General features: G+C 36.3%; 1 protein-coding gene across 3 annotated transcripts in view; it reads left to right on the forward strand.

Annotated features, from left to right (window-relative positions):
• The window catches only part of dpr7 (defective proboscis extension response 7), a 145,496-nt gene that overhangs the window by 65,634 nt on the left and 62,668 nt on the right, over window positions 1-17,194 (forward strand). For all 3 annotated transcript variants that reach the window (XR_001849057.1, XM_017630503.1, XM_017630515.1), the window contains exons 2-3: window positions 10,538-10,653; window positions 12,168-12,378. Coding sequence is in view for 2 of the 3 variants with exons in the window: in XM_017630503.1 (XP_017485992.1) it covers window positions 10,538-10,653; window positions 12,168-12,378 (327 nt within the window). In the remaining variant the exon portion in view is untranslated. The remainder of the gene's footprint in view (window positions 1-10,537; window positions 10,654-12,167; window positions 12,379-17,194) is intronic.

The raw sequence follows: 17,194 nt of genomic DNA on the forward strand, positions 1-17,194 counted from the left end.
CATTGCTGGGACGGGGGTGGTTTCGCAACCAAATTCACGTTTATATAGCGAGCCGCTTGCTCCAAACAGACACTGCACTGGTGAACAGACGCTGCAGACTTCAGTGAGCCCTTAAACCGAATAAGTCGGAGTGGCCCCACCGAAGCTCCCTCTCTTTTTGCAGTGACCCAAGGCTCCACTCGGATTGGTTACCGCATCTCGCACATGGGTTGCTCACGTTGCCCAGAGTGCGCGAACGAGGACGCAAGAGTCGGGATTGAGTATAGCCATGCAACTGTAACTGCATACCCAGCGCAACGACTATACCCCATTACACTCCACTTCGAATCTAGTCTTTGGAATATATGTATATATATATAATACATCGGCGTAGCCAGAATGAAATTTAGGGGGGGCTCGACCCTATTAAGCTGGCATTTCAGGGGGCTATTTTATATATATATAAGGAAAATTTGAAAGTTAGGGGGGGGGGCTCGAGCACCCCCCTGCCCCTACCTGGCTACGCCCATGATATAATATATTAGAGCCGTTCAAAGACCCTCTTTTCGGAGGGAAATTCATGAATGCTACATCAAAGTATTGTTATTTGTGAGAAAAAAGACACACGTATTTTTTTATTTTGAAAAAAAAATTTTTTTGGAGATCGCTCTAGTCGGTTTTTTTGTAAAAACGCTGATGTTTTAAACTTTTTTTTTTCGTGGCATGTTATAGGGCAGTTTAAAATGTTGATTTTACATGTAATTACTCAGGTATTATTAGGGAATATTCCCTTAATTACATACCTGTCTTGGACAGTTAGAGTGGGCCTAAATACCTTTGTTGTATAAACAAGCACGATCATATTCACATATAGTTGCAATATCTGTTCATTGCGAACGATTGTTTTCGAAAGCAGGAGCAACAATAACCACGTCAAGAAATCGGTTGACTGGCAAACATTTGGAAAAACTTCTATTCTTGGGAAGTACAACAAAATAAGACTTTTTGCAGAAATATTTTATTAATACATGTTTTCTTAAATAAGATTAACTTGTAATATTTTCTAATGTATATGTATCTGTGTAAATACCATTCATCATTAAACATTAGGGCGGGTCGAAAATTTAATTTTTCTCAAATCCCTTGGTAATAGTGAAAATATATTGCATCATGAAGTCAACAACAAGCCTGCAAAATATTAGTATTTTATTTTAGTTGTAAGAGCCCGCGCATCGACCGCCAAGTGACCCACAGCACCCTAGTCGAATAAGATCAATTCTTGTTAAAAATTCTGGGTCCAGCAAAAATGTTTGGTGCATATTATATTATAGTACATATAAGTATGTCAGCTGAGTAGACGCGTTTTTGTGTAGCTGCAGTCTGATCTTTATTTTCTGTAATCCAATTTCGATTTCAATTGCTCAATTTGTCGCAATCATATCCGTGAGTGAATCAGCTATCCTAGTGTGTCGAATTCGTTCAACTTTGGGTCATCTATATATAAAGCTTTGCAGCTTTCTAAGTCTTTGTGAATTTTTAATTGCTTGAACTTTTCTTGTTAACATGTCAAAAATGTCAACAAGAACCATTGCGCGCAAAGTGTCTCCATCGCCAAAAACAACTCCACTATTGCAGAGTAAGTTCCAAAGAGTTGAATGTTCAACTCCGAGACTAGATGCTCACCTTGAATCTCATAAAGAGTAGCTAGTTGAGCAGCTAACTCAAAGGGTAAGAGAATCTGAAGAGAGAATATTGGAACGAGTTGGAGAGCTATCAGCAGAAATTGCAAACCTAAAGTCAGCGGTAAAACATATCAACGAGCGTTTACTTCAAACCGAACTTAAATGTGCTAAGGTAGAAAAGCTTCGCAGCGATGTACACTTACTAAGCGAACAAATGAGTGAGCATGAGAATAACCTCGTATCTTCCGATGTCATCATCAGCGGCCTAAAAGGCGAGAACATAACAAGCAGCTTCTCTCAACTATGTCAGCTGCTTGCAGTGAAATTAACACCAGTCCGCTCTGCCTTTCGGTTGCCAGCAAAAAATAACAAAAATGATGCTCCCGTTATTGTAAAGTTGAATTCACGTTATGATCGTTCTCAGTTGCTGAAAGCAGTGGCGGTTTATTGTAAGGAAAAGAGAATATCCATTGCTCCTCGCGACATAGGAGTTGGCGTTGAAGGGAAAATCTTTATTCATGAGTGACTTACAAAGAGAAATCATGAATTGATGCGTTTTGCTACGCAGCTTAAAAAGCAAAAACGATTAACATCAGCGCTCTCATTTCGGGGGCATGTATATGTTAGAGGTCATCCACAAACTGACGCTGTTAAAGTATCAGACTTAAAAAGTATAGAGAGTATTGCAGCTATAAGTAAATAGATGTAAAATGATTATCATAATGTATGTAACTAGCATTGTCACCCTGTCAACATTTCTCCCTTATTTAGTATTTTTGCTTTTCTACTTATCAACATACATCTATTCTCTTTATGTCATATCTGTCTCATTGTTATTTTTTCTGACTGTTAATGTAAACACGCCTTGCATACGCACCTTAACACTTATTTAAAATGTATAGTGAAATATGTGAGCTGGCTAGCTAAGATCATGTAAGAGGGATTCTTAAACTTTCGTCAGATCGCTACACTGGGTTTAATATCTGTAGTTTAAATGCTCGAAGCTTAAATGGCGGAAAAGTTGATTATTTAAATTTTGTTTTTAATAGCTTAAATATTGACTTAATCTGTATTACAGAAACGTGGTTCAAAGATTACATTGATGATAAATGTTATGCCCTATGCGACTACTCGTTAGTAAGATGCGATAGAATGATTAAGATGCGAGGAGGTGCCATTGCTTTTTACTTTAAGAAATACATGAAATTGAAGGGAGATCGGAGTCTTCTCAAGAAGTAGAATATCTGTTTATTGAGTTCTTTAATAACAGTTCAAAGTGTCTTGTTGCGTGCATATATAACCCAAGCAAGAGAAATGACATTTCAGTTATTTTTGAAAAATTATCAGATTTTGCGATCTCCTATGAACATATTGTTGTATGTGGTGATATAAACGTGGACCTTCTATGTAATGACCACTCCTCTAAAAGTTTGATAAACAACTTCCTATCGCTAGGCATTACTATTATAAACAAATATGCAACCCGCTTCGCTCCGCACTGCAAACTTAGTCTTTTAGATGTGTTTGGCGTTAGTGATTCTAAGTACGTCAACCACATTTATCAACTACCACTGGATGGCATCTCCGACCATGAAATGTTGTTCCTGTCGCACAACCTCCAGTTTCATAGCCAAAAATTAGCAAGAGAACTGCTTTTTAGGGACTTTAAGCGAGTAAATCAAAGTGAGTTATTCAAGCGGCAGCTCTGCTTGACTGGAATACATGTTGGAGATTTACGACAGCTGACGAAAAGTTACAACATTTTAATTCTCTAGTTGGCCTGTTATTTGATAAGTTTGTTCCTTTAAGGAAGGTAAGGGTTCAAAATAGCAAAAAGCCGTGGTTCACCAGTGAGATTTTGTCATTAATTAAAGAGCGAAGTAAAACATACAAGCGCTGGAAAAACCATAGATGCTCTGACCTGTGGGAAATATACCGAGTAGCCAGGAATAAGGTTACGGCAAGCACACGTTATGCTAAAAGAGCATACTTACAACATAAGTACTTAACACATTGAAAACGACGAGCTACCGACCACAGCTTCCAATTTGTCATCTTTATTATCTAAGCGCTTTGTCGACGGCAACATGATTTCTTTGAACGCGGCAGCGATATCATGAATTTGTATGAGTTTGACATAAAAGAAGAGGAAGAACCTTATCTGTCGCCAGAAAAATAGAAATAGATCTAATCTGGCCACAACCACAGCCGTCGCGTAGCCCGGTCGTCGCCAAAATAATTATCTACATAAGAGTACGTGTTAAAATAATTTGACAGCTGTGGTTTGTAGCTCGTCGTTTTCATTGTGTTCGGGCTAATAAGCTCAATGAAAACCTCCCCTCAAAAGTTTTGTGGAAAAACCTCAAAACGTTTGGTGTTTGTAGTGAGTACAATGGCACATGTAACTTAGATCCAGAAATTTTAAATGCCAATTTTCTCTCGTCAAGCCACCCAGTTTCATCTGCTTGTGTGCCCTCTATACCTTCATATGTGGATGATAATGTGCTTTAATTCCAATGTGCGACGGATGAAGATTTAGCTGAGTGTGTTTATGCTGTCAAATCAAATGCTACAGGTGTTGATGGTATCAGTCTGAAGTTCTTTAAAATGATTCTTCCTTTCGCGATCCGATCACTTACGCACATTATTAACTTTTGCCTTACATCCTCCACTTTTCCTACCCTCTGGAAAATAGCAATTATAATACCAGTTCCAAAAATTATATGTGCGAATTCCCCGGATCACTTCAGACCGATAAGCATATTACCCGCACTCTCGAAAGTTTTCGAAAAATTTTTAGCACGACAAATCACCACCCACTTAAACAAAAACTGTCTACTGAGTGATTTTCAATCGGGATTCAGAAGTCAGCACAGCTGCTCCACAGCAATGCAGAAAATCATTGAAGACAAAATAACTTGATCAACGTTAGTTCTCCTTGATTTCACAAAAGCTTATGACACCATCGACCACAATTTATTATTAGGTAAACTAGGTAGTCAATTTAGGTTTGGAGCTTTTTCTATACAACTAATAAAAAGTTACTTAACGGGTCGACTACAGCAAGTTCAGTGTGGTGACAATTACTCAAGTCTAAAGCACAAATACATTAGGTGTGCTGCAAGGTTCCATTTTGGCCCTGTCGCTCATTAACGTATAGTAATGTTGTAAAAACGCATCAATCCACCTTTACGCTGATGATACCCAGCTGTATCTGTCAAGGCCCATTGGTCTTGTTGAAGACTTGATTTCCAGGCTTAACGAAGATCTGTCTGCGCAGTTGCAAACAATTTAAAATTAAATCCGTCAAAAACGAAAGCAATCGCGCTTTCCCCAACCAACAACCACATGATCAAGTGAATTGCAGCGGAATAGCTGCGCTTGATTGTGTTGGCATAACAAAAATGAAAATAGTGGAAAAAAGCAAACGATAATTTACAAGGCGTACTTAGCACGGTGCATAGGCAACTGGCTGAGTCAGTGGGATCGTCGGTTCGAAGCCTACTGAAAGAAGTCTGATGAGGAAATGTGGTGATTTCCGAAATAGCTATCACTTCTACCATTTTTTCAAATTATTGTTGCTTTTCCACAATAAATTTTCATTAAAAAACGGCCTCGAGCTCAATAAAAATTGTTGAATATAATTTTTTTTATTTTAAAATAATTTGTTTTTTTAAATCTGAATGATTTTAATCATAATATTATCAAAAATCAGTAACATTAAGTGTCGCCTTCAATTTGGTGATTATTACGTACCGATCGAGTAACATTTACCAAAGTTTTATCGAAAAACTTAAGTGGATCTCCAGTTTTTTTCTAAAAAAAAGTCTCTTCAATTGTATAAATAACTTTTAAATGATAAAACCGGATTACAGAAAAGTGTGCCAGGGAGTGACTGTTTTCGTTCAAGCTAAATGCAAAGCAATATCGTCCAATTGGAGAGTCCTCAAAAGGATTTCCCAGGATATGTTAAAGACTTTGCATTTACCTACAGTCACTTTTTCACATAATGGAATTAACTAAAATATTTATGTATATCTAAACACTTATTGCACGTCCGCTACTTTCATATAACGGCAGATTTAGAAACCGCGAAAAATTTTCAAGACTGAATAAATGGACTTAAAATTTATCACCCCAATTGTATTATGTTTATGTATGTAAATACTTGTATGCTTGAAACTACTATTAACTTATCAAACGATTCCTAATCTTTGACTTCATTAAAACACTAAAACGTTTGAAATAAATCTCGTCTCACTTTTTTGAATTTTTCATTTGGTTGCTGAAATAATTAAGAATTAAAAATTCATAAGGGAAAATTATAGTTTTTGTAAGTTTTATCTTAATATCTGAAAAATTTGTAGACTTATTGAAAAATGATAAATGAACGTGAGATACTAAATTTAATAACCATTAGTTTGATATATCGTCCTGTTTAGAACAATTACGGCTTCCATAGATATTACAAGCCCAAGTTTAATTTTATAAATTAATACACTTTGATTCAATTGCGCGGGCTAAAGATAAGTTTTAAATTAATCTTTCGTGGCCAATAAAAATTGGCTTAGACCTAAGACATCATAATATTACTATTACTATACGGTCAAATGCCTTTTATTTTCCCCCATACAAAATCGACCCAGCCTAATACACATTGAGCAAGAAATTTCAAAATTGCGATCTGTAGATTCTCTCAAGCATTTGCCTTTTGCAAGCATTTGCATTTGAAGCTGCTAATTTTTTGCTACCACATATACTGAGATAATAATATAATAGTAATATTTAGAAACATGTTATGAAATAACGCATAGTAAAAATTAATATTTTTTATTAAATTATCGTTTTAAAATGTTCGTATTTCAAAATAATACTTACATACCACGCACGCGGTCAGATTCAAACTCAACATTTGAAAGCACATTTACATGTCTGGCTGTAGCTGGGTGCAACGATGCTTGCCAAAATTTGTTAATTTCCAGAGAGTCAGGGTTCACATCCCATTGCAAGCAGCATGGAAATAATTTTTTTTTACTTAATTATTAAAAAGCATCCGTGAACTCTTCATTTAATATGAACTCTTCATTTTAATATGAGCTTATTTGAATTGAATACACTTAATACTAAAATTTATATACTAAAATTTATTACGGGAGGTGGTGGTATTCTTTCATATGCGTATTTTTTTTGAAATTTAGAACGTTTTTTTGATTAAAATTTTTTTTTCTCTTAGTGTACTTCCATTTTCACTATGCATCAGTGATAAATTATCACCATTCAAATTCACGGTGGAGAGAATACAGAGGTGGCGCCGATGACGATACCGCTACTCGGCTCTCAGTGATTTTGACAGAATCAGCTGTTTTGGTGACGTCATAGTAGAGAAGACAGCAGTAGTGATGTGCTGAGTCAATACTTTTAAGTACCCAATACTCTCGATACTCGGTACCGAAACATTTAGGTTTCGAATAAAAGCGCACATAGGCCAAAAATATGGAAAAAACGCCTAACCAAACCCGAATGTAAGAGCCAATAGAGCTTTTTTACTGATTCAAATGAAAGATGTATATATGTCGGTTCGATGCCATAATACAGAGAAACCCTTACTTGTTTGAAGCATTTTTGTTCCAGCTGAATCGGACGATATCATTTTTGTAGGCCTGGGACAGATTCTGTAACCAGTTAACGACAATTTTCGAATCGGTATCGGTTTTGTCGACGTTTGATATCAAATATTTGTAAGTCAAGAAGTGAGATATCGATCTGAAACTTGTCGCTAACTGGCTACAGAATCTCTCCCCTGAAAGGCTTCTTCATCCGTCAAAGTATTTTTCTTGAACCTTGGATCGACTAAGGTTAAAACTGATAAAATAATATTTTTCTGTGGCGATAAGTTCAAGTGTTTTAGCCGATATCATATAAATTAGTAATGAAAGTTTTTTCTAAACCTGAAATGCATATAATGGCGAGGGTTTAATGTAAATAATCGGTATCGGATACCGAAAAGGAAGTATAGGGTACCGAAATCTTTTTAAAGTATTGGGTACCGAGTATTGGGGACAATTCAGCACATCACTAGTCGCCCTCATTCTCGCCGCTCTCAGTTGTCAACTCTACGATGACGTCACGCTAAAATTACTCTCACGAATTCTGCTGCAATCGGCGCAATCTTGTATTCTATCATTCTTGATTAAAACTGACTATTTACCACCATTAAAATGCAGGCAAATGTTGACAGCCACTTGCGGCCGAATAAAATACTTAAATTTAGGCCAAGCAATTTTTAGCGAAAGGCAGAACCGAAAAATGTAAGCTTTCGCATTTTAGCATTTTAGCGGTAGCGAAAGTTAGAATCCGGCTACAGGTCGAAACAGTTGGCGTCTTGATTTCGAAATGAACTGTATCAGCGATGTTTTCCGATCTAAATATTTTAGCATCCTTTCCAAATTGTTTTCCAAAATTTTCGTCTTTCTTTAATAAATAATAGCAATAAAGGCGCGTTTTTTCTTCTAAGAGCTTCATGAAACTTTCGCCAATATCAACAGCACCAAATTTTTTTCAACATGCACAGTGATTCTCAAGCATGCATAGGTTCGATTAAAATCGATCCAAAAAAATTTGTTCATCAGTCTTTAGATAAATATTTTTAGATCTAAAAACTGCTTTTCTTGAAATCCTACCTGCTCGTTTTTTTTTTGAAAAAAATTCAAAAATACGGTCATGCACTTTTCTATTAACAGCTCGACTATTTTTCATCTGATACCATTGCATATATGAATTTTTAGTAAATATTGACAAATTCCTTGGCCGCACTGGTCATGAAATCTGAAAGTCCGGTACATACACATATAAATTCAAGGCCGTGTTATTGCCGAAATTGCATAACTTTTTGACAATTTTTATGCAATTGCATTAGGTGAGGTACCAATTAATTCAGTTTTAAGATCTAAAAATATTAGGGCCAATTTCAAATTAATATTTAAACGGCACTTAAGTTTAATTTTGGATTGTTATTTAAATGCCATTTAACTTTCATTGGGTTTCAGATGAACTTTATTTAAATATGTCAAAGAAGTCGCAACACTGTTGTTTGCTTTTCGAAATTGTTGTTGCATTTGGTTGTTTTTTTACATTTTGTTCTTTGGCAATATTGGCCATTTAAGTGCAGGTTAAATGTGTGTTTTTTGGGCTACTATGCTATTGCAAAAGACGAGTTGTTTGAAGTTTGGCTGATTGGGTGTTCGAAAAAAGAAAAACTTTTTTCGGTTGTCAACCATGCACAAATTTGTTTATCAGTTTTTAATTAAGTAAAAGGCGTTTTTTGGCAAATTATATGAATCGATTTGGGCGATAGATTTATTTTTTGAATATTTCTTCCTGCATCGATTAATTTATTTCGATCTGGCATATCTGTACGCCGTAAAACACTGCTAACAGATGCTCTGTATAAAAAAACTGTAAAAATAAAATGCCCATAATATGTAAATATGGAAAACGTCAAGAGAACGCAGGGTATCAAAAACGGGGTACGAAAAAAACCCAAAATTACGGTTATGTTCGTACTTCATGCACTTTTCTATTAACAGCTCGACTATTTTTCATCCGATACCATTGCATATATAAATTTTTAGTAAATATTGACGAATTCCTTGGCCACACTGGTCATGAAATCTGAAAGTCCGGTACATACACATATAAATTCAAGGCCGTGTTATTGCCGAAATTGCATAACTTTTTGACAATTTTTATGCAATTGCATTAGGTGAGGTACCAATTAATTCAGTTTTAAGATCTAAAAATATTTATCGAAAAACTGATAAACAAATTTTTTGGATCCATTTTAATTGAACCTATGCATACTTGAGGACACTGTGCATGGTTGACAACCGAAGAAAGTTTTTCTTTTTTCGAACACCCAATCAGCGAAACTTCAAACAACTCGCCTTCTGCAATAGCATAAGAGCCCAAAAACACACACATTTAATCTGCACTTAAATGGCCAATATTGCCAAAGAACAAAATGTAAACAAACAACCAAATGCAACAACAATTTCAAGGAGCAAGCAACAGTGTTGCGACTTCTTTGACATATTTAAATAAAGTTCATCTGAAACCCAATGAAAGTTAAATAGCATTTAAATAACATTCTAAAATCAATTTTAAGTGAAGTTTAAATATTCATTTGAAATTGTCCCTAAGAAAATTAAGTAAAAGGCGTTTTTCGGCAAATTATATGAACGCAGGGTATCAAAAACGGAGTACGCAGAAGCTGTACGCAGGAGCATGCACCACAGTGACCCAAAAGCAGAAGTTTAGGATGAGTCTGCCTAAACTATATAAGAATTTAGTTATAGTAGCAATATCTTTGTAAACAAATAAATAAAATATATAAGAACTCTAATTATTGTGTAGAATTTATAACAACCACACTGTGAAGTTTAAATGGCGGCAAATCAGCTGTGCTGTATTAGAGTAGATAAGCATCGAGAGTTAACGGGGTGTGCTTAGCTCAGCGGTTAGCCCTGCTGACTTTGCACCGGTGATGCCGGTTCGAACCCTGCTGAAGTCTGGAAAAAAAGTCTGATGAGGAGAGGTGATGACCGAAATAGAATCTATAACTACTATCGCTTAGACTTTGTTGCTTTTGCCATTTTTCCTTAAAGAAAATCGTGGTATAAGTTCAATAACGCTGCTGAAATAAATATTTTTACGGCACAGTGTTATTTAAGGTCATCGAAAATGGTGAGAACTGTTAAGTGAAAAAATAATTACGTTGAAAAATACAAAAAAAAAAAACATTTATAAAATTTTTGAAATTTTGAAATAAATCACGAACATCAGTTGTCCCAATAATCACATTTATTTTCCTTCAACAGAATTCATGGGTACGGAACGTCCATATTTCGATGATGTTAACCCTAGAAATATATCGACAGTAGCTGATGAACCGGCGATATTAAGATGTCGCGTCAAGAATAAAGGCAACCGTACGGTAAGTAAATTTAGCGATTTAATGCCACAAACTTGCATAAATTATGAAAAGATTAGCTGCTACAAATGTGTGTGTTAAAAGTAAACCGAATTCATTCGTTTCGATCAATTGTTTTTTTAGTCTTTTAGCGCATAAATAATTTCTGATAGTGTTTTTTTTTGTGAGATGCGTATTTATACAGCGAGCCACATTTGCAGACTTCAGTGGATCTTTTCTTTCCACTGCTGCTACATGTGGCACACAGGTTGGTTATCGGATCCCGCACTATTAAATCCAATTGCCACCAGGGAATGTCACTTGATCAAAATTTTCATTTTGCCAAATTAATGTACAAAACGCGGAAAAGTAAATTTTAAAGTTATTGCTGTTATAAATGATGTAAAAGAAATATAACAACACGTAATATTGATTATATCTCACAATAAAGGTTCTAAATATTTGTATTAAGATGACATAATCACGGTTGCCAACTGTCCGGTTTCTTCCCGAGATGTTTGTCTATGTCCGATTTTTATGTTTAACCGGACTTCAAATTGATAATTTTTCTTAAGAGCATACGTATTTATAGACCGTCAAGTATCTTTAACAAAAGCAAACTTTAACGACTAAAATCAAATGAAGGCTTGAAAAGCGTATAATATATGACACATTTTGCACTAAAGGGTCAAACTGTGTACTTTCTTTAAAATCCCGACCAGTAGAACTCTTTTTGCTACATACATTTTTTTGTGAAAGCTGATAATTTATTTGCTTTTAGAGTTTAAAGGAAGCTTCTCGTTTTTTCCAAAGTGACGGCTCGGGTACATCATCCTATGCCCTAAAGCCGGGTTTTAAGATAGAAGAAAGAGTAATCTTTCAGAAACAATGCTTATGGTGTATTTAATATACAGCCGTGCTCCCAATTTAACATTCACAAATTTCATGTGGATTCGGTTTAGTTCCTTAATGGAATGAGAGCAAAAATTAAAATTTTCAAACAATGTGAAATTTTGCATGGATTTTTGAAGATTAAGATATTGTTGTTGTAATTTCTCTATAATTTGCATATATTTCAATCGGCTTTCTATCTATGGCCTAAGTATGCCACTAAGGTGGCAGTCACTTCTACCTACCTTCCTATGTGATAATTTATCTTCACGCAAACAAAGTTTCATTCAATAATCTCTTTTCTAACCAGAGATCTATGATTTTGAAAAAAACGCGTGTTTTGCCTACAAACAGCGCGCCGCTCGGATCGGGTTTGTGAAGGTACACTTAGGCATTTGTGTGGTCAAATGATTTTTTTGCTTAGCATTGATTGTCTATAATTTAATTGCATATTGCTCTGAAATATGATCGATCTCGGTGAATACTTAGTTTATTTTTAATTATTCGACACCAGTCGGTTAAGAGACTGTAACTTGCCTAAATTGTAGTTGAAAAATTAGCTAAATTTGAAATTCTGTACCTATAGTTTGTAAGATTATGCAACCGATGTATTGATAAATAAACAAAATCAATTGAAATTGTCTTAGGTTTCATGGATGCGCAAACGAGATCTTCACATACTAACAACTAACATCTACACCTATACTGGCGATCAGCGATTCTCTGTTGTACATCCGCCCGGCAGCGATGATTGGGACTTGAAGATCGAATATGCGCAGCAGAGAGATAGCGGAATTTACGAATGCCAAGTAAATACCGAGCCGAAAATTAATTTAGCCGTATCACTGGTTGTCAATGGTGAGCAGTTTTTTGATTTATATTATAAAATATGTTATTATATCATGCCGACAAACACTTTCCAACACTTTTATATTTGCCATTCTTTATAGTTTAAGAAAATAAGCTGTAAACAAAACATAAATTTGGTTAGGACATTGCTTAGTTATTACAATTTTCATGAAAATTCTGCTGCAACCACCGTTGTTGAAGATATTTTATATTTACGATTTTCAATCGTCTTAAGTCGTTTACTTAGAATGTAAAAAATTTTTCTATCCATAAAATCGCAAATTCCGACGCATTTCCTAAGTCTGGCAGCATCACCAGCAAGAGCATATTAGAAAAAAAGCGTGAAGGTTGCAGCAAAGGTAGTTGAATGTTAAATAAAACCTTTTCAAGTCTACTTCTTACCGTTTTTATCCAAGCCGGGTTCAAAAAGTATATTTCTTACAAAATCTTAATAATATCGTACATGCTTCTGGTCATCGCATTCAGTATGCCCGAGGACACGCCATCAAAACATACAATAGCCGGGACGAATATCGCTGCCAATCATGCAGCTTGTAGGCTCGTGCTCATAAACTCACTAATGCATCGTAATTTGCAAGCTAAGGCAAATAACGGTGGTAATTCTGCTCTCTCTAAATTAAAGTCGTGTTGCTGCACCAAGGGAACGTGCATCGAACGTATGCCATTCGCCTGTTGAAAATGGTTTTTTGCCTGTATTATGTAATCGTCAGCCACTAATTAATACCTCAGCCACTGTCATGCAGACATTACGAGACAGAATAAAATGACTGGAACCACAAATGCAAGCGTTGCTAACAGCGAATCGAGTATGGTTTCCTCACCAAACATCAGGTATGCTAAGCCTCAAATCCCCACTAGCGCTCATAACCAACACTGCATACGGCGTAGCTCCTCATGGCCGTCTGACAAGTGACCAACTGGCATCTCGTAAATGCCTCCGCAGAAAACTACCGAAATACAATGGCAAGTCAAGATATGTGAATTTTCTAACGAGGAAAACCTGATAAGCATCCGGCAAGCATTAGAGGGTCCAGTTCGCAACGCGGTTAAGAAACTGCAAATTATCTTATTTTCTGCAAATTATTTCAATTTTGCAAATGAGATTCGGGCGTTCCGAACTAATAATTATCATGCTGCAGCAACAAATTTGCGAACTTTGAATACCATCGGAAAGTCAACGTAGATTTTGCTATCGCTGTACAAACTATATGTGCAAGTTGTAAAGCATCTGGGCTTACCGGCCCTCTCAGCAACCCTGAATTGGAGCAAAAGCATGCATTAAAGCTGCTTGGATTACTACCGATATACTGGGGAATGCATAAGTAAGACCTGCAATCTTCAGACTTTTAGTGGTTGCTTCCCTGTGGGGAAAATCTCTAGTACCTTTAGAACCACTACTAGTTCGCGATAAATCTCTTTTGCATGCAAACAACTGGCGAATTTAACAGAGGGATGTCATAGGAATTGGAAATTGTCCCCCGCTGCGTTACCTTTTCTATAGTTCAGAACCAGTCCTAAATGGGAACATATGGGATCTAGTTCGCTTTGCACCCCATTTTCTATAGTTCAGAACCAGTTGTAAACGAAAAAAGTAAGAAGATGTTTTCTTTTTGGGTTACCATGGTAGCAATTNTCTTCATATTTGTCTTTATTTTTGCATATTCCTCTTCACCTTTACCTTAAAGTGTTTAAATTTACTTTGATCTTCGTTTTTGCCTGTACCTCTAGGTATCTTTGTTTTTGTTTTTATTCTCAAACCGCTAAACCGCTGAGAACTCTTTCCATTTGCATTATTCCCCTTGAATTTGTAATTTACTCCCAACCAACCAACTCTTTAAATATATTGTATAAATGAGGTCATACGAGTTTTGGGAGAGGGTTACAACACAAAAATACATTTATGGCGCAGCGAAGCACGCCGGGTAATTGCTAGTTATTTACAAAGAAATGTGTTTTCAATCTGAAATCAAATTTGTTTGAATGAATGTAAATTAAATTGTGCATTTGAAAACACGTTTACATACCTTTGGCTATAGCTGAATTTGCAGAGGTTCTGACTGTTATTGGTTTTATTCCAGAAGGTCCCAAAATGTTAAGATGTTAACACAAATTTTAGTTTTGTATTACCAAATTATGAAAAAGCATCTGCGACGTGCAGACTGAAAGCGTATTTGAACGAAAAACCCGCCAAGCAAAAATCTATTTAAAGTAAACAAGCCCTCCGCAGCATCCCTTTTTCAATAGTTTCGAACTAGTTCAAAATTCGCCAGATGAGATCTAGTTCGTTCTGCATCCCTTTTTCTATAGTTTTGAACCAGTTCTAAATTCGTCATTTTAGATATAGATTTCTAAATTTGTTTTTTAATAGTACCACATATCGCTGCTTCTGAACTGGTGGCGATCTAGTTACTATCGGACTGGTAGTGCCTGTTTTCGCTGCGAGTAATATTAATAAGCCAAGCAAGGTTCGCCTGGTGTGGGACGCAGCTGCTGCGGTAAATGGTGTTTCGCTTAACACTATGTTATTCGCCGGCCCGGACCTGAAAACTCCTCTACTATCAGTTTTATTCAACTTGCAAAAAAAGCGAGTCGTTTTTTATGGCACGAGCCAAACACTATACAGTGTCCTAGACAACCCGTCCACGCCCTCTGAAACGGATGGAAATGTTTTTTATTGAAAACCGCAAAAATTTGGCCTACAAAATTGGGAATTTTTTCTCGGAAGTGCCTTTTCAACCTCTAAATGACCTTCGAACTTCAATCCGTCCTGGACTTCTTAAATGAGTGAAAATGTTTTTATTAGAAAACGAAAAACATGAATTACCAAAGCGAGGGTGCTCTATCCTTTGGTTGTATTACCGATTACCGGTTTCCACCGGAAGTGCGTTAAACTGACCGGAGGTCAATTTTTTCAAATTAGATATACATATATTTACCACAGATTTGAATTCTAAGGATAAAAATACGTAACTTTAGTTTGAATTTTTTTTCTCCGAAGTGCTTCGAACTTAAACTCGTGTATTTTAATGCGCAGAATCCGAATCTGTGGACAATGTTGCGGAAGCAACAAAATGGCATGGAGATACATATTTTTGTAATGAGGAACTTCATCCGCTGTATGTGAGCCTCCACCGTAAATTCGCGCACACAAAGAAAACTTTTATTCCAAAAACCATAAGATGTGCTCGAAGCTGGCTAAGTGCGGTGCGAGGCGGCGATATTGTGCGTGGCGAAGATCTTTTTAATGTAGAAAAGCGACTCTGGAAAAAGGTTCAACACCACACTTTGGCTAATCAATTAGCTTCATTATTGAAGGGGCAACGCATCGAAATGCCTCCTTACCTTACCGGCGATAACGTATAGATGGGGAGCAAAAATGAATGCGATACAAGACTCTGTGTTGCTTCCACGCGATAATTATATTACAAGTTTAAATGCTAACGAATTTCACATAAAATACCATCTGCTTTAAGGCTATCAGCAATGAAATTCGTTCTCCGCGTTAGCCCCAAATTGCAAGAACGGTTCGTCTACCAACGAGCTTTATTTTCCATCACAGCCACCCGTTTTCTAACGAAGAAGTGGACTATTTTGACGCGTTTTTAGTGAGAGTGAAGGAAAGCAACGAGAAAAAGCACGGGGTCCTATTTACACGCCTAACTACCAGAGCCGTGCATATCAACATTACCTATTCGCTATCTAAAGACTCGTGCATTCTCACCATACGAATCGTTGAAAAACCGGACACTTTCGTTTGGCAAGGGGATGAAACGGGGGAGGGGGATGAAACGGGTGAGGGGGAAGAGGGGGTGGAGGGTAGTGTATGTGTTTGTTTGAACAGATCACAGTCCGGACGAACAGACTTAAATTCGGACTGTCCGGTTGAAAACCTGGTAACCCTGCTTACATCCCGCTAGATCATGAGACCGATAAAGCACTAACTCCCAACCACTTCTTGTTGGGTAACTCAAGTGGCGTTAAACCAATTGCTGAATCAGTAACTGAAGGTGTTTTGTTGCGACGTGATTAGCGAACATCTCACCAACTTGTGAACGCCTTCTGGCGGCGTTGGGTCGCGGAGTATCTTCAAGCGAATTAATCGTAGCGCTTTGGACAGAAGCAATATTTTGATATAAAACAAAATGGTTTTGAAAGCTAATGTTATTCCCTTTCACGGAAAAATATTGGTATTGACCCACAATTACTGTTGACCTCAAAAAAATGGGTCAAAAATAGTGTTCTTAAAAAAAAAATAAAATCCACCGGATTTGTTCCAATTTTTTTTTTTTTATATTTTATTACACTAAATATGTGAACGGGTTTTCTGAATCGTATCTTGTAGACAACTTCCTAAGTGTTAATCTATCCCAGATAAATAGTCTCACTAATAAGTTATCCAGAACTCTTGATCTAGTTTTTATTAATGAAAATATGAACTTTAATTTAGGTCAATGCCTTGACCCACTTTCGTGTCCCGGTTTGCATCATGTGCCGATTTCTCTTGATCTTGAGTTTTATAACTTTGAAAGTATCTGTTTGAATAATCAAAAGCCTAGTTTTTGTTTTAGGCGTTGCAATTTTGATATTGTCAATCTAGAAATCTACTCCACAGACTGGGAATCACTATTTTCCGGATTCGATGTTACTGATTGTTTTACTATTTTTAAAAATAGAGTCAATGAAATCTGTTTGAACAATATTCCGCTAAAAAAAACAAAACTGCTATAAAATCCCGTGGTATACTAAGAAACTAAAGAAGCTAAAGAATTTGAGAAATAAGTTTTACAAAAAATTTAAATCTACT

The sequence above is a fragment of the Rhagoletis zephyria genome, unplaced genomic scaffold (assembly GCF_001687245.7).
Source record: "Rhagoletis zephyria isolate East Lansing unplaced genomic scaffold, Rhagoletis_zephyria_1.1 Rzeph_scaffold_00089, whole genome shotgun sequence".
Lineage (NCBI taxonomy): Eukaryota > Metazoa > Arthropoda > Insecta > Diptera > Tephritidae > Rhagoletis > Rhagoletis zephyria.